Genomic DNA, 23806 nt, shown 5'->3' with positions numbered 1-23806 from the left:
ACCTCAGATCTTCAGGTGCAATAACAGTTACTCCCAAACCCCATTATTCAGCAGCTATATTTCTGATAAAAATGGAGGAGTCTCTTCCAACAAGCCTGTCTGGAAACCATCAAAAACTGCTTGGATTCTTCTGTTTCCACTAGAGGTCCTCATATATTCATGCCTCCTCTTCAGCCCCCACCAGAGTATGTATACCTTATATGTGTGTGTGTATTTGCCCCGTATTTGGCCATGTATAATGCACACTTTTTTGCCCAACTTTTTAAGGGAAAAGTAAGGGTGCACATTATACAAGGGAATTAGTACTAAAATGTGGGTGCACATTACAGTATGTGTGTACACACACACAACATATATAGAACATGCACATACACCCTTCCAGTCAGAGCTCTCCCCCCCTTTCTTCCACCACCAGGTGTAAAAGGGAAGATTCCAGGAACTCAAGCCTTTGTTTTGGTGCCCTACTTCAATGAAGGGCAGGAGGGGGTTTGGGTGGGGCGGGGCCGGGGAGCAGGATGCCAGGGTCCCCAGTTTCTACCCGTAAGTCTCTAGGCCTCTGTCTCTCTCCCTTGCTCTACCAGCTTTGCTACCATGCTGCCCCCCAGAGTCTTAACAACTTCAGAACAGACTCCAGACAGGAGAAGCTGGAAGGATCTCTTTTACCCCTCCTTTTGACTGAGGCCTTCTATACCACCCACCAAGGCTAGCAGGTAAAGTGGGAGGGTTAGGGCATGAAGAACAACAGGTGCACACAGATCAGAATGCTCTTTGTCCCTAAACCTCCACTCCAGAATCAAGGGGATCGTCTAAGTTTTGAGAGAAGGAAGTGTCCTTAAACTTGGGAAAACAAGTGTGAAATGTCTGGGGTCTTGGTTTTACCAAGGTGAGGAACCTGGAGGCAAAGGAGGGCAGGTTCACTCAAGCAGTATCCAAGGTGTGGAGCCCATATTGGTGGTGGGGTAAGTGTTTGGGTCCCAGGGTGCAGAGTCTGGAACTCCGGCCTTGCTGCTGTGGGATGGCCTGAGTATGAATTCAGTCAATAGTGGATGGAAAGAATTCAGTTAATAGTGGATGGAAAGAAGTTGGGAAGGTAAGTTTCTGGAGAGCAGCAATTAGGAGAGGGTGAGACTTTGGCTGGGTGGGCAGCTGCCAAGCTGTACCATCGGCGGCCCCGCTCCCCCGCTCCCCGTCTTGGTCTCCCAGGGTTGGAGTGAAGGGAAAGGCTGAATGTGATTGTAAGGAAGAGAAAATAGAAACAGTTGGCCCCAGGGCGGGAAGAAGATGAAAAGCGCAGGAGGTGGAGAAAGAGGCACAGCCCAGAGCCCTGGAGATATTCGGGAGAGGGGCTAATGAGGTTTGGTGAACTGGAAACCTGCACCTCTGCAGACTGCACCCTGGAGTTGGGGGCGCTGGGCGCGGGCGGGCGGGCCGGGGTGGGGGACGGGCAGCTGTGTCGTCAGGAGAGGGGCGGCCCCGCGGCGCCTGTGTGTGCCTAGCCCGTCCCCTCCATCCTAGCTTGCTCTGCAGCTCCGGCGCCGCGCTTGGGCTCCTACCGCGCGCCCTCCGCAGGCAAGGTAGGGACCCCACAAGACCCTGCCGCCCGCCCTATCGGAGTGGCAGGGGCGGGGGGCCGCGGGAGGGGACGCCCCTCCGGCTGGGGTAGGGCTGCGGGGAAGAGAAGGAGGAAGCGTGACCACTGGAGCGGGTAGCTAGCAGGGTTAGCGCCAGGACGCGGGGGCAGCGGGAGGGCTGGGCCGGAGCCCTATAGGCAGCATTCCCTCCAAACCTTCCCCTCCGTCCCTCTCGATCTCTTGGAGGGATGGTGAAGCTCGGCTCTCAGGGACCGGAGTCCCAGTTAAGTCCGGTTTGGAACCTCTACAGTGCTGCATGGGTGGAGAAGGGTTCTTGTTTGGCCTCTAGGTCCCCAACTTCCCACCCCTATCTTTTCCACACCTGTCACCGGGAAGTTTCTGAAACTGGCTGGGTCTGAATCCCGTTTTTCACATTGAAATGTAGGAAGAAATGCAAATATCATTGGGCATCTCCTCACCCTCAGAACGAGTGAACCCACATCATCCCCAACTATGCCAACATCGGAACTTCCTCCTGTACTACACAATGACACCCTCCCCGCCCCCCCGCCCCCCCCCCCCGCCACCCACACACACAAACACCACCCCTGAATCAGGCAACACTGCCATCTGTGAGGTTTGTGGAGACTTAACGAATTTTGAGGCTTCTAACCAACAAGCCAAATGTTTCCCTCTCGGGGGCCACTAACTAGGTGCAGGGATGGGCAGGGAAGACTAGACCCTCCTTCAGTCCTGTGAAGGAGGAGGGAGGCAGGTCCTGGATTGGTTAAGGAATTCAGAAGTCCAGGTAATCAGTCCTGGGCCCTCCAGAGCAAGCGGCTGGTCCTTGGGGTTCCTTGCTGTGTCAGCCTAAATATTCTGGGGGCATAGCTGATTCTTGAGTAATGGTAAATTTCTGGGACTTGGAATATGAGCAATTAGTCTGAAGTGAAAAGGGAGATTTGAAAGGTTAGCACTGGCTTTGGAAATTATATTCATCTTTTGCTTACCACCAATTTCAGTATCTAATGTTTAAAATAAGGCCTAGAAAACCAAAGGCAACTACGAGTTAATGGGATGAACGAAAAGGACAGGATGTGTAGAATCCGAGAGGGTTGTTCTGTCTCTGGGCCTCAGTTCTTCCCAAGTCCATGGATCTTCTAGGATTCTATGCCTCCAAGTCAACTTCTAAAGTCAACTTCTAACTTTCTCACCCCAAATGAGAAGAGGCAGGCAGGGAAACCAAAGGAGGGAAGGGAAGGGTGAGTCACAAGTAGCTGGCAGCAGGCAGCAGACCCCACCCGCCCAGCCCTGGCAGTCGCCTGGACTAGCCCAGGTTATAGACTCAGGGTTGGGATGGAGCAGGAGGACAAAACTGGACTTGTTACAGGGCATTAATCTCCCAGGATCCTGCAGGTTGCTGTCTTTCAGCAACAGGAGAACAACTGAAGAGGTCCCAGGAACCCTTATATCCAAGGCCTCAGCCCAGGGGTAGCCTTGGACCCTGACAGTCCAGTTTCTAGCTACCTCCTCACCCTCCCACAGGCAAAATGCAGGATCCTGATACATGTCTGTGCCTGACACGGGGAAGGTGTGTGACTGGGCTTCGCTGCTGTTGGGAGTCCCTAGAATTTATACCTTCCTGGGTCAAAAACATCATTTTTTCTAATCTCCAGATGTGTGTTTCTCTAGGTACCACCCTTGTATTATAATAAAGTAATAGTAATAATAATAATAGCTAATTTATAGAGTTCTTCTGTATCATGTAGTTTGCTAAGTATGTTGCATGTAGTATCTTATTTAATCCCCACATTGTGACTGATTTCTCTAGGTACCCATTTTATGGATGAGGAAAGAGGTTCAGGGAGATGAAATAACTCACCCAAGAGCTAGGATTCTAATCCATGCTTATCTAATTCAAAAGTTCACTCTCTTAACCTCTACTGTACACTACATTTAAGACCTGGGGGGGAGGGGTGGCTAGGAAGGGCTATTTTGAAAAGAGAGAACTATCATATTCTATTGTCCCTTGTTTGCTCTCTCCCTGTCTCTTTCTCTCTCAGATTCCATTTCCTAGAACCTTGGAACCATCTAAGAGTCTCCAAGGGTAATCAGAGCAGCTAATTAAGCCATACAGGCCCCATTAGCCATAAAACTATTATGTATTCATTAGATCTACTAGCAGAAGTTGGATTATGGTCATTGAAAAGGGCCTGATGGGTGGAGCCCTTTCTCCAGAATATCAGTCCCAGAACCCCTTTTTAAGTGTTCCCAGAAAGCCCCCAGAAGAGGAACGGTATACTATGTAGAGGCTGGTGGCAAAGCTGTCCCAAGGGCAAAGGCTACAGAACAGATTCTTGCACCATCAGAAAGGAAATTTTCATAGGTCCTAACTGCCTCCTTCAGCCTAATCCAAAAAAGTCCTAAAGTGGGTAGAGAGGAGGCAGAAGGTCAGAGCCTTGGATTGAGTACAATAATAAGTGCTTTTTAGCATCATCCATTCATTTAACAAATATTTATTTAGCACCTACTGTATGTGCTCCAAATTGTCTCATGGATTCCCCCAATAGAATGGACACTCTGGCATCCTATTTAACCATATGTAGATTAATATTCCCAAAATATAATTCCCTAACTTTACACAACTATTTGTACAACCAATATGGAGCACCTACAACATGCTGGACACTGTTTTGGGTATTGGGCATAGAGAGGTTAATAAGATTAAGTTCCTGCCCTGGTGGAACTTACATTTTGGTAGAAGAAGGCGAACAGTAAACAAAGAAAAAAAATAGGTGCAAGATTTATCAGGAAGATCACTTAGTCAATTAAATAATGTCTAATCACTGGGGTGTTTGCCTGAAACTAATATAATACTGTATATGAACTAGGATTGAAAAATTGAAAAATGATTAAAGAAGAAAATAAACTAGCAAGGTAATTTCGAGTTGTGATAAGTTTTATGAAAGAAATAAAGAGAGGTGCTGTGCAAAGGAGGGGGCTCCTTTAGGATGGAATGATCGGGGAAGGTCTCGTGGAGGAGCTGACATTTCAGCTTGGGCAAGAAGTCAGCCCTGTCAAGAGTGTGGAAGGGCATTCCAGGCAGATAGAACAGTGAGTCCGTCTCATGGCCCTGAGCAGGGGAGAATTTAGTATGCTTGAGGCACAGAAAGGAGGGCAGCGACTAAAAGGTAGTGTGTGAAGGGGAGAATGGAACAAGAGGAGGACAGAAAGAGAAGCAGGGGCCCCTGCCACACAATTCTTGGGTTGAAGCTTTGGTTCCTCCATTCGTCACCTGCCTTGGGAAGTCCCAACCTCTTGGAGCTCTAGTTTCTGCACCTGTAACATGGCTATCCCAATAATTTTTTTTTACCTTGTAGAATTTGATTTTAATTGTTAATACAGTAAAAACTACCATTTCTTGTAAGCCTTCTATATGTCAGGTGTTATAGTAGGTACTTTTTATACATTATTTGACAATCCTCACAACTGTGAAAGATAGGTATCATTCTCCCGCTTTTACAGGTGTAATTTGTCCAAGTCTCAGAGCTAAGAATGGAACCCAGATATGACTAACCCTAGTTCTGTTTGAGTCCCAAACGGTGCTACACTATGCTGTGCTATATTAATGTGAGATATTGTTATTGCTGTTTTTGAATCCTCAAGGCAAGTTGCCCTCTACTATTACTTGGCCCTGGGGCCAGCGGTCAACATGATCCACACGATGGCCCCTCTTTGGCCTCTGGGTTCCATAGCCAAAAGTAGGGGGTTCCCTAAACACTGCCAGCTAACCTAACAGGACAGAAGACAGAATCTGACACTCCCGCATTCACCTCAACCCTCCTGGAACTGGAGGCAGATGCTCAGTCTTCTCCTACCTCTCCCAGTCTCCGACGCCTGGGTCCCCCCCCCTTCCCCAGCAGGAGGGGAAGCCAGGGCTGGAGACCCCGCCAGAGTTGGTTCTGTGTCGCGCGTCAGAAGCGCTAGAGGTCGTTGCAGGGCGTGGGTGGCGGAGCGAGGCTGAGGACCGAGGCTGGAGGCGGAGCAAAATGGGGTCATGGCCAGGAAGGCGTGTTGGAAACGGAGTGAAGACCACAAGGAGGGCCAGAGGGCCGGTACTGTGGGATCCGTGATAGGAGAGAGCGCAGGACCGGGAGAGACTGCAGAGACTGGGGTGGGGGAGAAAAGGTAGAAGCAGACGAGAGCCACACTCACGAAGACCTACACTGGGAAAGCATGGGTGGGGGCGGGAAGGTGAGGGTAGTCAGAGATGAATTTAGACAGATTGGGTGATGGCGTGGGGGGGGGGGGGGGGCGGAATCAGAGACCTGGAGAAGATCCCGAAATGGAGGAGAGAAAGAGATGATTCAGAAACCAAGGACAGATTCTGTCAGGGAGAGAGAGAGACATATGGAGAGGAACATAAGGAAAGGGAGAGAATCAGAGAAAAGGAAAGAACAGAAGTAATAGTGGAAGTGGAGAATTAACTGAGTAGACAGAACCGAAGAGACTCTGCTGACTTTTCAGCCCCATGCTCTTGTCGTCTTCCAGACCTACCCTGGGAAGCGGAGGTGCAGGCACCGAAAGTACTACTACCAAGCTGCCTTTGTGGCCATCCTTAGGAAAAAAGAAAAGATGGCTAAGGAGAGGGGCCTCATAAGCCCCAATGATTTTGCCCAGCTGCAAAAATACATGGAATGTGAGTCTTTCTCTCAGTCCTTTACTTCTGAAGACCTTACCCCAGAGAACCACTCCTCTTCCTTCTCATTCTTCCCCACCCTCCTCCCCCAGTTTCCCCAGAAGCTTTGAACCAGTCAGCTCCTAAGATATGCCTACGACTGGGAAAAGGAGGAGAGGGAGATGGGGAGATGCCTGGGGTCTCAGCTCTCCATCCACCTTCTCTGAACCTTGACTGCCTGCTCCAAGTCTCAGAGAAGAAAGTAAAGAGGGGTACCACTTTGGAAGATCTGAAATGTTCTTCTCTTCTGTATTTCTGTGTATTTTGGAATTTCTTCTTTCTGTACCTCCCTTGAATCTTTTTACCTGTTGGATGTCTGGGTGGGACACTGGCAGAGGGTGGAGAGAGCCAAACCAGACTAATGCTCTTTTCACTCTCTTCACACCTAGACTCCACTAAGAAGGTCAGTGATGTCCTAAAGCTCTTTGAGGATGGTGAAATGGCTAAATATCTCCAAGAAGATGTGAGTGGCAGCTAGGAAATCTTTTCCTGAACCAGCTCCTCCCATCTTTGTTTTTGCTACTCTGTTGGGATCCCCAGCTTCCAGGGACTATTCTGGGCCCATCCCGTGCTCTCCTCCCTTGAGATACCCTAACAGCCATTGTTACTGCAGCTATCGCTTTAGGACAAAGCAAGACAGTCTACTAATTCGGGACTCGACCCAAGAAACCATATTCCTGCCTTGGATGCTTCTCAGCTCTGCACTTACTGTCTCTGTACCCACTACTCATCTTCAACCCCCAACTCCCGTCCTGCAGACTCCCCAGGGTAACAGTTGCTCTCATTGTAGGCCATTGGCTATGAGGGATTCCGGCAATTCCTGAAAATCTATCTGGAAGTGGATGATGTTCCCAGTCACCTAAGCCTGGCACTGTTTCAGTCCTTCCAGACTAGTTACTCCTTAGAAGAGACTGTGAAAAAAGGTATGGTCACATAGGTGGGAATGGGCTGGGCCTCCTGAAGAAGAGTCAAATTAGTGTGGGTTTAGGGTGAGAGCTGAATTGAGTCACATGTTGGGGTCAGGGTTGGGGGCAAGAGGTAGAGGTTGGCCTGGCTTGTCTGGGAGCTGGAGGAAGCAAAGGTAAAGGGAAGAGTTGGGATAAGTGAAGGAAAACAGAAGAGCCAGAGTGGAGGGAAGCCGAACCTCAAATCTGCTGTACTTTTTGTAACCAGATGTGGTATGTCTCAGTGATGTCTCCTGCTACTTTTCCCTTCTGGAGGGTGGCCGGCCAGAAGACAAGCTAGAATGTGAGTTGCCATTCTGGACTGGGAGAGGGGAGGAAAGGTGAAGGGAGAGAGGGTGTTCCCCAGCCTTCCTTCCCTCATTTTTTCAGGATTCCTAAAGCCTGACAAGGCCATACAAAGGAAGGGCCAAAGAATGGGCCCATTTCCTCTGTTCCCCCAGATTCCTTATACCTACTGCCATTCATCATAGCCACCCCAGTTCCTATGTCTTATACGTTTTCATGTAGGTGGCCTGGGGTGTTCTTGGGATGTGGAAGGTGTGTACTATCTCCCCTATCAGGTTAGAATCCAGGCCTGGTTTCCCCTCCCTTTTTATCTCCTTTTTCAGCCCCAGCCCCAAGCTCTGGGCTCTCCTTCTGAAAGATTTCTCCCTATCTTTTTGTTTCCCCTGTATTCTGTTATGGATTCTTTGAGTATCCCTCACAAACTGACCCTGGCCCCCCTAAAACACCCCACAGTCACCTTCAAGCTGTACGACATGGACAGAAATGGGATCCTGGACAGCTCAGTGAGTTGGGGGACCTGTATGCTGGGCAAGGGAGTATGTGTCCATTTGTCTGTGCCCTCCTGTCCCAACTCTTCCAGGATCTTAAGAAATAGAGGAAGCTAGAGGAAGAAGTTGAGTCCTCTAGGACTAAATGTGGGAGTAGGTTCCCAGCTCTTGACCCCTAAAAGAGGAGGCTGGAGACATGAGTTGGGGGCTGCCTTGCAAACATAGTATTCACACATAGATACTCATTTACTCAGCACAAGCACCTGAGAATGAGTGGCGGGTCTGGGGGTGGAACCCAGAACTCTGACATCTGGAGTATGGTTTGAATGGTGGTAGTGAGTTGGGATATGGCTGTGGCTCTTACTCTCTTGGCCCCCAGGAAGTGGACAAAATTATCATACAGATGATGCGAGTGGCTGAATACCTGGATTGGGATGTGTCTGAGCTGAGGCCGGTAAGGCAGCTCTTCCTTCATGTCCCTTCTTGTACTTCCTCCCTGGTGAGTCCTGCACCTACTTTACCCCATTTATGACAGGCAGCCTGGTTCCTTTGGCTAGGATGGCTGGGCTGGGTGTCCTGGGGGCCGTGGAGAGGTGCAGATTTGAGGGGCCACTCATGCCAAAAGTCCCCCCACTCTCTGCTCAGATTCTTCAGGAAATGATGAAAGAGATTGACTATGATGGCAGTGGCTCCGTTTCACTAGCTGAGTGGCTCCGGGCTGGGGCCACTACCGTGCCACTCCTAGTGCTGCTGGGTCTGGAGATGGTGAGTAGGAATGACTCATGAGGATGGTTAAGGCAGCTGCCGTAGGTTGTGCTTGCCAGAGGTTGGCCCTCTAAGGGCTTAGACGCTCCCCGGCATCTTCTGTGCCCTCCTAGACCCTGAAGGACAACGGGCAGCACATGTGGAGACCCAAGAGGTTCCCCCGACCAGTCTACTGCAACCTGTGCGAGTCAAGCATTGGTCTTGGCAAACAGGGGCTGCGCTGTAACCGTGAGTGATGGGGCCTGGGAGTGTGGGGGCAGCGGGGCAGCCTAGCTATCTGCGGAAGCATGGTGCTCTGAACTTAGTGAGACCTAGGTTTGAATCCTGACTCTGCCACTGACCAATTATGTGACCTAGTTAAGCCTTCGTTTCTTCAACTGAAAATGAGGTAATTGTGAGCATTAAATAAGTTGATGCAAGAAAAGTGCTTCACCCAGTGCATGCACCTGCTATTAATATTGCAATAAAAATGAGCTGTTATCATTGTTGTTACACCGGGGCCTCCTTGGCATCATCCAGCCCGGTTACTGGCACACGGATGGAGTGTGGGTAGGCATGCAGTAGCAATTGCTGTCTTCGGGGGAAGAGCCCCCACCCCCAGCTTTAATTCTCTCCCATACCCTCACAGCAAGGGATTATATGTCTTGTGTCAGTGAGTGATCCCACCGCATCCCCAGGTAAGGAGGAAATAGAGGGAGGGGTTGCAGCTAAGGCTCTGACCTTCTTCCCCCTCTCCCAGTCTGTAAGTACACCGTTCATGACCAGTGCGCCATGAAGGCCCTGCCTTGTGAAGTCAGCACCTATGCCAAGTCTCGGAAGGACATTGGTGTGAGTGACCCCGTGCCCACCCCATCACCACCCACAGCCTGGCCCTTGGCCCTTTGCTACCCTCAGCCCCTCCTCAGTCCTTGCTCAGACCCTCTCAGACAGAGATTACCTTTCTCCCCAAGGTCCAGCCACATGTGTGGGTGCGAGGAGGCTGTTTGTCGGGAAGATGCGACCGCTGTCAGAAAAAAATCCGTATCTACCACGGTCTAGTCGGGCTACATTGTGTGTGGTGCCACCTAGAGGTCAGTTCAGGAGTTATCTGCAGGCTGTGCTTAGGAACCCTTGCTTAAGCTGCCCTCTGTCCTCCCCTCTGCTGGTCTTCTCTAGTCTTCTTGCCTGCCGGACAGCATATCCCTTACAGCCACAGTTGCCACAGTTGCCCCTGCTCCCAAATCATTCCAGTACCAGAACCCCAAGTTGAGAGGTGACAGGATTCCCTCCATGAACTCTCCATGCCAACCTTGTCTTTCAGATTCACGATGACTGCCTGCAAGCCATGGGCCATGAGTGTGACTGTGGGCTGCTCCGGGACCACATCCTGCCCCCATCTTCCATCTACCCCAGTGTCCTGGTGAGACCTGTGGGCAGTGGCTGGGACGGGACAAGAGTGCTTCCCCGCTTTGAAAATACACACACACACAATGCCAGTGAGAGCAGAGAGCTTATACTTTTAGGATTCAAGTCAGACCCTCATCTGTTTAGGGATTCACACACAATCCTATTTTCCTTCCCTTTGCTTCTCTTCCTAGGCCTCTGGACAGGAGCATAAAAGTAGCAAAACAAGCCAGAAGACCATGGATGATGTAAATTTGAGCACGTTTGAGGCTCTGCGGGTACAAGGCTGAGAGGCTTGGGTTTCCTGGTGGGGGCGGTTTTCCTTCACTGGAGCCCTCTTGAGGGGGATGAAATGGAAAACCTGGGGAATTGTAGCTCTCTACAGAAGCCCCACCCTGGCAGAGGAGGGGAAGAGTATCTTGAGGAAATGACAGTCGTCTGTTCCTGTCTCCAGGGTCCATCTGAACTCTAACAAAATCCAGTGTTCCTTATCCTTGTTTTCTTCCCCCATACAGATTGATCCTGTTGCTAACACCCACCCACTTCTGGTCTTTGTCAACCCTAAGAGTGGCGGGAAGCAGGGAGAGAGGTGAGAAGACATAATACTGAGTCTCTTAATATCGAAGGAGAGGACCAACAGAGACTGGGAATCTGTGTGTATGGAGGGGATATTCCCTGAGGAGGAAATCAGGAGAGTGGGGTACAGAAATTCCATCCCCTGCCATGAGCTTTCCTTTTTCCCTCACACAGGGTACTTTGGAAATTCCAGTATCTGCTAAACCCTCGACAGGTGTTCAACCTCCTAAAGGATGGGCCTGAGCCAGGGTGAGTGAAGGTTGGGAGCTGTATCAGAGTGATTTTATGTCTGCCTGTCTGTGGGTATTCAGGGAGAGCAGGGAAGAGTGCATGTTGGGAGGGGAGGGCCAGGGGACCCCAAGAAGCCAGAATTCAAATGCTGTTTTTTCTAAGGTCACTGAGTATTCTAACCTCTGAGTGCTCTGGCTCATCATTGTTCTGCTCTCAAAGGATGGAGATACCAATTTCTCCCTAACCACTGAGGAGCGGCTGTAACTTTCCCCATTGCACTGTTTCTCTGCCCTTAACAGAAATACGTGTTTTGACAGAGGTTATAAGGAAAGTGCAGAAAAGAAGTAATCTGCCTGTTCAGGAGTTGAGCAGCCTAATTCCTGTTATCCTTCATCTTCCCTCTTGCCTTTTGTCTCAGGCTTAGATTCTTCAGAGAAGTTCCTGATTACCGGATTTTGGTGTGTGGCGGAGATGGCACTGTAGGCTGGATCCTAGAGACCATTGGTCAGTGCAGGGAGAGCCCCGGGCAGAGCACTCAGGCAGTGGCCTTCCAGAGCTAACTCCCTCCATCCGTCTCCTCACCTGCCTCCCCAGACAAAGCCAACTTGCCTGTTGTGCCTCCTGTTGCTGTGTTGCCCTTGGGCACTGGAAATGACCTAGCCCGTTGCCTAAGATGGGGTGGAGGTAAATTATTAGAAATGTTTTCCTGGGAGATGGGTGGAGTTGGGTTGGAAGGGAAAGACACGCCTAGAAAGTGTCTAGGTATCTGGTGTATAGAGAAAGTTGGGGAAGAAGAGGCACCGATGGGTGGGTCCCAGAGTGGATTGTCCCAAAAGAAGAGAGCCTTGGGAGAAACAAGGACAATGGTCTAAACTTAGAAGGGTAAAGAGTGATGGTCCTCTTCCTATACACCTAAAAATAGCCCTCTATTTCTCCCAACCAACTCTGAGGGCTCAGAGCATCAGGGAATATCGGGATGGAGGGAGGACAATGTGGCAATAAGAAAGGTTGTATAAGAGCTAAGCCAGATGCTGAGTGATGGAGCTAGCAGGGAGGCTTGGCCATGATTCCTTCATTCGTTCAACCAATTAGTCAGGTCACTTATTCATTCATCATAATTTCTTCCCAAGTTTATTACAACAGTCTTCTAACTGCACTCCTACTTCTAGTCTTTTGCTTTCTTCAAAAAGAAAGAACCAAAGGGATAGTATTAAAGAGGTCAGCATGGGGCAGGTTGAGTTTGAGGTGTGTTGGAGTGGGAGGCTGTTGGTTTCAGAGTCCAGCTCTGAGATGTGGCAGGAGGTTATAGAACAGGGGTCTGCTAAGGCGAGTGGAAGGCATTTTAGGTGGAAGAAACTTTAAAGTCATTGGCGCCTCCAAACAACATGGTGGTGCCTTAGTGAGAGTGTGAGTCCTTCAATGTGACTGGGACACAGGGTGCAGGGTGGGCAACAGGGAGAGGGAAGGCTGAGTCGAGTAGAGTGGAGTCCAGATTATGGAGGGTTGTGATGCTGTGCTGTGGAGTTTTGACTTTATCCTGCTAGAGTGTGAAAGCTGACTGCCCACAGAAACGATTTGTATTGTTTGCCTTGCAGTGCTTTAATTTTTTTGACTTTGGTTGTTTCTAAGAAGTGAGTTATGCATTCTTCAATTCACCACAATCCCCTGGGCTACTACTATCTACTCATTCACTTTACCTTTCTAACCACTGTGGAATTTGCATGTGCAATCCCTGAACTGTGAGGAACTCTTAAACTTATGGAAGACACATATAAAATATTATACTCTCTCTATATAATAAAATTACTCTCTCTCTATATAAAGGATTATCCCAGAAAGTAGAAATAGCTCTGAGTACAGATTACAATTTAAATCTTGTGTGTAAACATATGACCAATTATTCTGGCCAGTTTTTAAATCCTCAACATCTGACTGTTTTTCACTGATAGTATTAGACACTTTGAAATCACGCGTTTTGAGTCTTCACTGTGTGTTCTGCAAATGAGACTCCCATAGGCAGTTTCTGCTTATGCAATCTGAATCATGAAAATAAGGATATAAATACAGCACTAATGACAATTTGATTTTGAAAAAAATCCTAAGATGTGCAGAGGGGAAGATGGAAGGAAAATGGGAGGTCCTTGGAGGATGGATTGGAGGAAGGAAACAGGAGAGGACATTACCTGTACTGCAATAGTCCAATTAGGAGCTGATGAACACAAAAGCCAAAGCCACAGCACCAGCGTTCATGAAGTGAAAGCCACAGTATATGGTAACTAATGGATTATGGTGGAGGGGGTGAAGGCAAGTTAGGGACATTTCCTAGGTTTGTGGACTGAGAAGATGGGATGCAGGAGGTGGACCAGTTTAAGGAAGAAAGATTCATTTTTAGACACGCTGAACTGAGGTGTCAGTGGAGCACCCAGATGGAGATATGTGATGGGTAGTTAGAAATCAATGTTAAGGATTCAGGAGAAAAGCCGGGCTGAAGATACAGGTTCAAGAGTCATCTGCTCCTGGGAGGTAACTGACATCCTGAGGATAGACAAGTTACCAGGGAAAGAGTTAAGAAGAGAAGGTGGACAAGGACAGGAAGATCCTGATAAACACCCTATTTAAGGGTTGGGCAGAGGAAGATGAATTATTAACAGAGTCTGTATTAGTGTCCTATTTCTGCTATAACAAATCACCACAAACAGTAGCTTAAAACAACACAAATTTATCGTCTTAAAGTTCTGAGGATTGGAAGTCCAAAATAGGTCCCACTGCACCAAAGTCAAAGTGTTGGCAGGATTGTGTCTTTTCTGGAGGCTCTAGGGGAGAATCCCTCCTCTTGCCTTGTCCAGTTGCTAGAGGCTGTCTGTGCACGGCTGAGCTCATGGCGCCCTTGCAGCCAGCAGTGTTATCGCTCCCCTGCTTCTGTTGTCACTTGTCCTCTGCCCCCTGTCCAAGCCTTTCTCTCTCACTTATAAGGACCCTGTGATTACACTGGGCCCACCCAGAGAAGCCAGGATAATCGCTCCATTTAAAAATTCTTATTTTATTCACATCTGCAGAGTCTCTTTTGCCATGTAAGGCAACATATTTACAGATTGTGGAGGTGAGGAGGTGGACATCTTTGAGGTGCCATTATTCTTGCCACCACCAAGACTAAGAAGGAGCAATCAGAGACGGTCCATTGTAACTTAGAGAGTGCTATTTTAGAAGCCAACTGAGTAGTTTCATGAGTTAAAATAAGAACTAAAGATATACTATTGGCTTTGGCAAGAATCATTGGCAGTCTTTGCCAAAAGAGTTTCAACAGGGTGATATGGTGAAAGGCAGTGGGTTGAACTATCAATGGAATGTGAGGAAGTGAAGACCCATTTTCGTAATCTTTTTCTTCCTGATTACAAAAATAATACATGCTTGTGGTAAAAAAAAAATAATTTAAACGTATCAGATACACATGCCAAGAAAGTGAAAGTTCCCCGTAACCTACTCCCTAAAATTTTGGAATCTATTTTTTCATGTGTTTTTTTTTTCTAGGCATTTACTAAACCATATTTAAACAATGAGGTCATTTTACAGATGACTTTCTTCTTCTTTTTTTTTAAACTATACAGTTCATCTTGATTAGCATTATATTTCAGTACATTCAGGTTTTCTTCACTCTTTTTGTTACAGAATAGCACTGCATTGCGTGAATGTGTCTTTTTTTTTAAATTTCATTTTATTTATTTTTAGAGAGAGAAGAAAGGAGGAAGAAAGAGAGGGAATCATCAATGTGTGGTTGCCTCTTCTGCACCCCCAACCAGGGACCTGGTCTGTAACCCAGGCGTGTGCCCTGACTGGGAATCGAACCAGCCACCCTTTGGTTTGCAGGCCAGCACTCAATCCACTGAGCCATACCAGCCAGGGCTATCTATCTATCTATTTATTTATTTGCTTGTTTGTTTATATTTTGAGGGTATGTTTATTAAAGCTGGGGACAGTGAAACAAGGAAGGGCATAGGATAGAAGAAGCAACAGAGGGAAGCCTAAGTGGGGCTGCTTTGGCTCACTGAAAAGTCAGAGAAAAGGGGGCCTAGGAAACAGGTTCAGGGGGTTAGCCTGGGATGAGTGGCTGCTGCCCACTGCTCCCCTGGTCACAATTCTCATGGGGTCCCTTAGAGTTTAGGAGATGCGCGCTTGAGAAGAAAGAAAGGCGTGGGTGTGCTCCTGGGAGGGAGAGCACCTGTCATAATTTATTTAACCAGTCCCCTAGTGATAGACATTTGGGTGGCATTCAGTTTTTTATTACAAACCACACTGCAGGGAACACCGTTGCATATCTGTCCCTGCACACAGATGTGAGAATTTCTCTAGGAGAGATTTCAAGAAGTGAAATTGCTGGCTCAAAAAGTATGAAAATTTTACGTTTGATTAGTTATTTTCTTTAAAAAAAACAAATAATACATCAGTACATTTTCACTGTAAAAAGATTTTTTTTGAAGTAAAATGTGTAAGTCTTCACATACAGGTCTCTTGGCTGCTCCTCACCAAATTCCTCATACCTCCCACAGATAACCACTGTTTCTTATTTGCACTAATGTTTCTGTTTTTACATGCACACACACATACATACACACATGCCTTTTAAGCAAACATAAATGGAATTATATCACCCAGATTTTTCTGGTTCTTGGAAATGTTTCCGTGTTAGCACACATAGATTTCATTCTGCATTCACTGGCTGCACATTATTTCAATGGCATGAATTTGCCATCATCTGTATAACCTTCCCCTACTGACCAGCATTTAGATTGCTTCCAGGGTTTTTTTTGCCATTTTAGAAATAACTCAGCAAACTTCCTTGTACATCCATCTTTGTGTACGTGTGTTAGATGTATTTATTTATTTATTTATTTATTTATTATTTTTATAGAAAGGGGAAGGGAAGGAGAAAGAGAGGGAGAGAAACATTGTTCAGCTACTTCTTGCAAGCCCACAACTGGGGACCTGGCCCACAGCCCCAGCATGTGCCCTGATGGGAAACCAAACCAGCGATCTTTCAGTTCACAGGCCCGTACTCAATCCACTGAGCCACGCCAGCCAAGGCCATAGCCTCTTTAACACTTGGTTTTCTCAATCTCTTTATACTTTGTCAATCTGATAGGCAACAAAAAGTTACTAATTGTTTTAATTTGCAATTCTTTTAATTATTAATAATGAGCATCTTTAATATGCAAATTGGCTACTGCTATTTCTTCTGTGATTGGCTTGTTTGTGTTATTTGCCCATTTTTCTATTGACTTTATAAATATAATAACATAAGTTTTTTAAAGAATACTTTTTATTTATTTATTTTTTAATCCTCACCTGAGGATATGCTTATTGATTTTAGAAAGAAAGGGAGAGAGAAAGACAGACAGAGTGATGGAGAGACAGAGAGAGAAACATCAATCTGGGAGAGAAATATTGATCGATTGCCTCCTACCCATTCCCCAACCAGGGATCAAAACCTAAATCTAGGTATGTGCCCTCACCGAGGATCCAGCCTGCAACCTTTTGACGTATGGAATGATGCTCCAACCAGCTGAGCCAACTGGCCAGTGATATAAGCTTTTTAAAAAATCATATTTTATCATTTATGCTATTATAGTTGTCCCAATTTTCCCCCTTTGCCCCAATCTACCCAATCCCCTGCCACTCCCTCAGGCAATCCCCACACCATTGTCCATGCCCATGGGTCATGCATGTATGTTCTTTGACTAACTAATTTGTGCTTCTTAATCCCCTCACCTTTTTCATCCATACCCTACCTGCCTCCCACATCTGGCAACCATCAAAATATTCTCTGTATCTGATTGTGTTTCTATTCTGCTTGCTTGTTTATTTTGTTTTTTTAGACTGAATTTTTGATAGATAAGTATTTATTGCCATTTTGTTGTTCATATTGTTGGTCTTCTTAAAGAAGACTCTTTAACATTTCATACAATACTGGTTTGGTGATGATGAATATCTTTAGTTATATCTTGTCGGGAAGCACTTTATCTGCCCTTCCATTCTAAGTGATAGCTTTGCTGGGTAGAGTAATCTTGGATGTAGGTCCTTGCCTTTCATGACTTCAAATACTTCTTTCCAGCCCCTTCTTGCCTGCAAGGTTTCTTTGGAGAAATCAGCTGATAGTTTTATGGGAACTCCTTTGTAGGTAACTCTCTTCTTTTCTCTTCCTGTTTTTATGATTCTCTCATCTTTGATCTTGGGTAATTTAATTATGATGTGTCTTGGTGTGTTCCTCTTTGGGTTCAACTTATTTGAGATTCTCTGAGCTTCCTGGGCTTGTATGTCTATTTCCTTTGCCAGATTGGGGAAGTTTTCTTTGATGATTTTTTCAAATAAGTTTTCAACTTCTTGCTCTTCCTGTTCTCCTTCTGGCACCCCTAAGATTTGGATGTTGGAACATTTAAAATTGTCCCAGAGTTTCCTAAGCCTCTCCTCATTTTTTTCTAATTCTTATTTCTTCATTCTGTTCTGGTTAAATGTTTATTTCTTCCTTTTGTTCTAAATTGTTAATTTGAGTCTAGGTTTCCTTCCCTTCACTGTTGGTTCCCTGCACATTTTTCTTTACTTCATTTTGTATAGCCTTCACTTCTTCCTCTGTTTTGTGTCCATACTCAGTCACTTCTGTGAGCATCCTGCTTACTAGTGTTTTGAAATCTGCATCTGATAGGTTAGCTGTCTCCTTGTTGCTTAGTTCTTTTTCTGGAGTTTTGCTCTGTTCTTTCATTTGAGCCATATTTCTTTGTCTGGGAGCACCTGTTATGTTGTAAGGGGCAGAGACTAAAGTATTTGCCGGGGGTGGGGGGAGGCAACCCACTTTGCTGGGTTGTTGCACTGTATTTGGGGGAGGGTCAGAGAGGGAACAATGCCACTTGTCCTGCTCTCACCCCACTTTCAGTCACTTCCTTCACTTCCCACAAGCAAATTGTGCCCTTTCTGATGCTTCCCTGGTCCTATGCCTGGGCAGGTGGGTTTGTGTATGTTCTAGGATCCCGTGGGTCCCTTCAAAGGACTCTCCTGTGAGACTGGCAGTTTCTCCTGCTGCTGCAACCCCCACAGGTTTTTACAGCCAGAGGTTTTTGAAGCTTTCTTTTGCTAGTGCTGGACCCTGGGTTGCATGGTCTGTCTTGTTCCTCAGTTGTTCCTCCCGGTTTATCTGCACACAAATGTGGGACCTCCTGCGGTCCACCAGCTGCCGCCTCGCTCGCCCAGTACACCAGCCGCCACCTTGCTATACACATCCTGCCCATCCCAGCTGCCCATCTCTGCCCCTCCTACCAGTCTGGATGAACATTTCTTCTTTAACTCCTTGGTTGTTGGACTTCCATACAGTTCGATTTTCTGACAGTTCTGGTTGTTTTTTGTTTTTAAAGTGGTTGTTATCCTTTTGGTTGTTCAAGGAAGCAAAGTGTATCTACCTACACCTCTTGGCTGGAAGCTGAAAGCTGTTTTGAATCTGTACCCAGGTTTCCAATTTCTTGCTCTTTCTCTTCTCTTTCCAGCACCCCCATGATGCGAGTGTTGGTATACTTGAAGTTGCCCCAGGGGCTCCTTACCCTATCCTCATTTACTATCCTCATTTGGGGAGATTCTTCTTTTTAAGATTTTATTTATTTATTTTTAGAAAGAGGGGAAGAGAGGAAGAAAGAGGGGGAGAGAAATATCAGTCTGTGGTTGCCTCTGACACACCCCCAACCAGGGGCCTGGCCTGCAACCCAGGCATGTGCCCTGACCTGGAATCGAACCAGTGACCTTTGGATTCTCAGACCAGCACTCAATCTACTGAGCCACACCAGCCAGGGCTCTTGTTTTTGTTTTGATTGATTGCTTTTTACTTCCTTATATTCCAAATTGCTGTTTTTATGCTCAGCTTTATCCACCATATTGTTAATTCAGTGTAAATTGTTCTTTATTTCAATTAGTGTCTCCTTCATTTCTAACTGGATTTTTAAAATGCTGTTGAGGTTCTCCCTAAGTTCATTGACCATCCTTATAACCAATGTTTTGAACTCCGCATCTAGTAGATAGCTTGTTTCCATTTTGTTTAGTTCTTTTTCTGGAGTTTTGTTTTGCTTTTTTATTTGGGCCTTGTTTCTTTGTCTCCTCATTTTGGCAGCCTCTATGTGTTTGTACTATGTATAGGTAGAGCTGCTACATCTCCAAGGCTTGGTAGAGTGGCCTAATGTAGTAGGTGTCCTGTAGGGTCCAGTGGCACAGCCTCGCCTATTACCCAAACTGGGTATTCAAGGTGTGCCTACCGTGTGTGCTGTGTACACCCCCCTGTTGTAGTTGAGCCTTGATTGCTGTTGGCACATCCAAGGTCAGCCACCAATTGTATTCTGTCCAAGGTCACACAGCATAAGCTACAAAGCAATCTACAGATGGCTGCTACTTGTGCTGGTCTTGGAGGTGCCCAGGTGATGCCAAGCTGTGAACCAAGGCTGGCTGCCTCTAGTGCCAGGCCTGGGGCATGTTAGCAGGAGGTATGGGGTTTGCTGAAGCCAGATACTGCTTATTTGAGAGAATCTAGGAAAATACGAAGCAAGAGCCAAAACAGTCCATTTATATAGAAAAGCCACTGGAAACAGAGTGCGTGGCTGGAAAGTTGGGTGGGTCAGGGCTTCAGGGAACCACCAGGGTGGGGTAGGCAGTGTGAGCCAGGTTGATGGAGTGTCAGATATGGCACCTGCCTGCCAACTCTGGGGTTGGGGTGGGAGCTCAGAAAAGGAACAATAGCTTCTGCTAGCCTTTCTGTGTGGGAGAAAGCTGCCCCCCAGATCTTGCTCTGATGCTGCACAATTCATTTTCTCCCTGTATGTCTCTGATGCCTTTCAATCTGCTATCCCCATGCTGGACCCACCAGTCCGAGTCAGTCTGTGTGCAGGCCCTTAAGAGGAACTGCCTGGGACTCCAGAAGTTTCTGTCTTCTACAGCTTCCATCCTTACTGGTTTTTACAGCCAGAAGTTAAGGAGACTTACCTTCCTGACACTGGTACCCTGGGCTGGGGAGGGCCTGGTGTGGGGCTGGGACCCCTCACTCCTAAGATATCCCTCCTGATATTTATCTGCCACACATGGGTATGGGACCAGCTTGTTCCACATCTCCACCCCTCCTACCGGTCTCAATGTGGTTTCTTCTTTAATTCCGTAGTTGTAGGACTTCCATTTAGCTTGATTTCTGACGGTTCTGAGTGCTGGTTGTTCTAAAGTTTAGTTGTAATTTTGATATGGTTGTGCAAGGAGACAATCCAGTTTACCTACACCACCATCTTGACCCTGTAAGCCTTTCTTTTTTTTACCTTTTTAAAAAGATTTTATTTACTTTGTTTAGAGAGGGGAAGGGAGGAAGAAAGAGAGGGAGAGAAACATCAGTGTGTGGTTGCCTCTTGCACGCCCCTTAGTAGGGACCTGGCCTGCAACCCAGGCATGTGCCCTGATTGGGAATTGAACCAGCGACCCTTTGGTTCACAGGCCAGCACTCAATCCACTGAGCCTCACCAGCCAGGGCCCCTGTAAGCTTTTTTGAATGTTGAGGAAGTTAATCTGTTAAATGTGCTGCAATTTATATTTTGTCTTTTTAAAAAATGTTATTTTTTTAACCATACAAAAGTGTTTAATATTATATAATTGTGTTAAATCAGTCTTTCCCTTTTTTGGCTTCTTGCTTAGTATTATGGTTTGGAAAGGTTTTTTCTACTCAAAGATTGTTAAAACATCACTTGTGTTCTCTTCTAGTACAAATTCTGCTTCCTTTTTTTTACATTTAAATTCTTTCACACATCTTGAATTTATTTTGGTGTAAGGAGTAACTTTTGCACCCAGGATCATTTATTGAATAATCTTTTCCTTACTTATTTGAAATGTTATCATATACTAAATTCTCTTATATATGTAAGTCTATTTCTGGGCACTCTGTTCTTTACTTTTCTTCTATTCACTGTGCCAGTATCACACTGTTTAGACACTATTGCTTTATACTGTGTTCTATCTGGTTGAATGAGAAGAGAAAGTGTCAGGGAGAGAAGAGGGGAGAGAGAAAGAGAGAGAGAGATTATCTCCATTCATCACTCATTTTAATTTTTCTGGCTATCTTCTCTAATGTTCCAGATGAACTTTGGCACTATTGTTACATGTGAACATACATGGGGAACATGCGTCCTCCACGACAGTGTGGAGAAAAGAGTCGGCAAGGTCCGCGGGAGATTGGCCCATGGGAGCCGTGCCCAAGCACCCTGCAGTTTCACTAGCAAGGGCTGGGAGGGTCTACAGAACCAGGGCAGACAATCTCCAAGAATTTGTGGAGCTGGGAGCTAAGAGGAGGTCCATCTGGGACCTGGGGCTCAGGGCTAACCTGTCTTCTCCACCATTCCTAGGGTATGAGGGACAGAATTTGGGGAAGATCCTCAAGGATGTAGAGACGAGTAAGGTGGTACATATGGATCGATGGTCTGTGGAGGTGATACCCCAACAAACTGAAGAAAAGAGTGACCCAGTCCCCTTTCAAATCATCAATAACTACTTCTCCATTGGTGTGGTCAGTGGAGTGGGCTCGGGGAAAGGGAGGAAGTGGGAGTTAAGCAGGTACAGGCTGGCAGAGGGCAGACTGGGAAGGTAGAGGTTAAGGGAGCTGTGACAAAGGAAAATTTGGGGTGAGGTTCAGTGATGTGAGTTACAAGAAAAGAACATGAAACATACTGCTCTCAAACGGGGAGAGTTAAAGGAAGTTCTGTGCTGAGAGGAGGCAGGCCTCTGATCTTACATGCCCTGCACTCCACAGGATGCCTCTATTGCTCACAGATTCCACATGATGCGAGAGAAGTGTCCTGAGAAGTTCAACAGCAGGTAAGGGAAAGTGGGGCTGGGGGCTGGGTATACACAATGGCAGGGATAGGTTGTGGCCAAGGGTGACAAGAGCACTTAGATGGGCAGTGACACCTCCAGGAAACCCTTCAGCCTAAAGATCTGAGCATGGGACTGGAGTCAGGAGGTTGATGCCTTTCCCTGTCATTTCACTCACCCCTGCCAACTGTGTAACTTGTCCCCTTTCTACTGGGCCTTGTGTTGGAACTGATACAGAATGAAGAACAAGCTATGGTATTTCGAATTCGCTACATCTGAATCCATCTTCTCAACATGCAAAAAGCTGGAGGAGTCTTTGACAGTTGAGGTGGGTATGGTGAGACCTAACCCTATATCCTTTTCAGCTTGTTATATCTTAGTTTCTCCCTCCACAGGTGCCCTCTAGAACTTCCCATATTCTTGAACCTCTACTTTGACCTCCCAGCTCTCCAATTTTGAGTTCCCAAGTTCTCAAGATATACCAGTCCTTATTTCTCTCCATCCCTTGCAAAACTCAAAATCCTGGCCTTCCTGATCAATATGTTATTTGGTGGCAGAAGATGTCACATCCTTGATTATATCATGAGATAAGAATCTCTTTTCTCCTACCCTCAGATCTGTGGGAAACCGCTGGATCTGAGCGCCCTGTCTCTAGAAGGCATTGCAGTGCTGAACATTCCCAGCACGCATGGTGGCTCCAATCTCTGGGGTGATACCAAGAGACCCCATGGGGACATCCATGGGATCAACCAGGCCTTAGGCTCTGCAGCTAAGGTCATCACCGACCCTGACATCCTGAAAACCAGTGTACCAGGTGAGAGGAGCAGCTGTGGAAGCTGAGGGAGTAGGACTAAGGGTGTGACAGTCTTTGGAGACACCCTGCTTCTGCAAAAGCTATCTCACTACTTTCCACCCCCAGACCTAAGCGACAAGCGGCTGGAAGTAGTAGGACTGGAGGGTGCAATCGAGATGGGCCAGATCTATACCAAGCTTAAGAATGCTGGACATCGGCTGGCCAAGTGCTCTGAGATCACCTTTCAGTAAGGAAAACTCTGACCAGGGGCTCTGAGGGAAGGAGGGGGGCCAAGAGCACCAGGGTCATGGGTGTGGAGGGGAGGGGCTGTACTAAGAGATCCTCCTCAGTACTAAAGGGCCTGAAAACCAACCTAAGAAACAGAGCTTTGGTATTCCATTGGTAAAGAAATCTCCACCAATCTGCCTTGACCTCTCACAGCACCACAAAAACACTTCCCATGCAAATTGATGGAGAACCCTGGATGCAGACGCCCTGTACAGTGAGTATTACCTGTGCCTGTAAAAACTGAACCCTCAGGCTCCATGGATCCTAAACCTCTATTCCATAGCTTCTCTACTTCCTCCTAATGCCTGAAGTTACCCTGCATACCATTCCTCTCATACCCTGATTTCTCAGCCCATGGCCGTCCCACCATGGCTTCTCTAGCGCCCCGGCAACCCACCCTGAACCCCGCAGATCTTCCCCCAAATCTCTGCTGCTCCAGCCCCAACGCATCAGGTTCTGCATCTGAACGTGCCCCCTTCCCTTCCAGATCAAGATCACCCACAGGAACCAGATGCCCATGCTCATGGGCCCACCCCCCCGCTCCTCCAATTTCTTTGGCTTCTTGTGTTGAGGGGGACACCTCAGCCTCCAAGCCAGCCTTGAACCCACCTCCCTGGACTGTACTCTGTCGCCTCTGTATACTGCTGCCACACTCTCCTGCCAGCTCAGGGGAGGGCTGCTTTACCCTCACAGTATTTATTGTCCTGCACCACCTCCACTATTCCCCTTGCGTAAGTGCACACACACACACCACAAACACATACACTGAAAGTGCCTCATCTGAATAAAATGACTTTTCCCCCCCATTGGCATATCTGTTATATACCTCCTTCCTTTCTACCTTTACTCTATAAATGACA

At 47.0% G+C, this 23806-nt stretch overlaps 1 protein-coding gene across 5 annotated transcripts; it reads left to right on the top strand.

The window, feature by feature from the left end:
- Positions 1 to 529: 529 nt before the first annotated feature.
- Positions 530 to 23759, top strand: DGKA (diacylglycerol kinase alpha). 5 transcript variants are annotated; one of them, XM_045184654.3, is made up of 24 exons: positions 530 to 710; positions 6123 to 6270; positions 6699 to 6772; positions 7100 to 7232; positions 7483 to 7557; positions 8013 to 8062; positions 8427 to 8501; positions 8693 to 8812; positions 8926 to 9040; positions 9552 to 9640; positions 9763 to 9882; positions 10113 to 10211; positions 10390 to 10473; positions 10711 to 10784; positions 10946 to 11020; positions 11421 to 11506; positions 11597 to 11686; positions 21400 to 21560; positions 21804 to 21868; positions 22103 to 22193; positions 22481 to 22679; positions 22785 to 22905; positions 23100 to 23160; positions 23434 to 23759. In XM_045184654.3, exons 2-24 carry the CDS (start codon positions 6207 to 6209, stop codon positions 23515 to 23517), a joined length of 2205 nt encoding a protein of 734 aa, XP_045040589.1. In that variant the 5' UTR covers positions 530 to 710; positions 6123 to 6206; the 3' UTR covers positions 23518 to 23759. The 5 variants fall into 5 exon arrangements, with proteins under 5 accessions (XP_045040589.1, XP_024432073.1, XP_024432072.1 ...); XM_024576305.3 differs by lacking the exon at positions 530 to 710 and adding an exon at positions 1498 to 1574; XM_024576304.4 differs by lacking the exon at positions 530 to 710 and adding an exon at positions 5600 to 5686.
- Positions 23760 to 23806: the final 47 nt, after the last annotated feature.

The sequence above is a fragment of the Desmodus rotundus genome, chromosome 3 (genome assembly GCF_022682495.2).
Source record: "Desmodus rotundus isolate HL8 chromosome 3, HLdesRot8A.1, whole genome shotgun sequence".
Classification (NCBI taxonomy): domain Eukaryota; kingdom Metazoa; phylum Chordata; class Mammalia; order Chiroptera; family Phyllostomidae; genus Desmodus; species Desmodus rotundus.
Note: the sequence above shows the minus strand (reverse complement) of the source record. Positions and strands in the feature narration are given on the sequence as shown.

Bases quoted from the DNA above. Each gene is read 5' to 3' on its own strand.
- DGKA (XM_024576304.4), top strand. From the start codon at position 5,621: ATGGGGTCATGGCCAGGAAGGCGTGTTGGAAACGGAGTGAAGACCACA. The intron at 10,474-10,710 runs GTACAAGGCTGA...TCCCCCATACAG, and splicing joins GCACGTTTGAGGCTCTGCGG to ATTGATCCTGTTGCTAACAC. The intron at 11,507-11,596 runs GTCAGTGCAGGG...CTGCCTCCCCAG, and splicing joins CTGGATCCTAGAGACCATTG to ACAAAGCCAACTTGCCTGTT.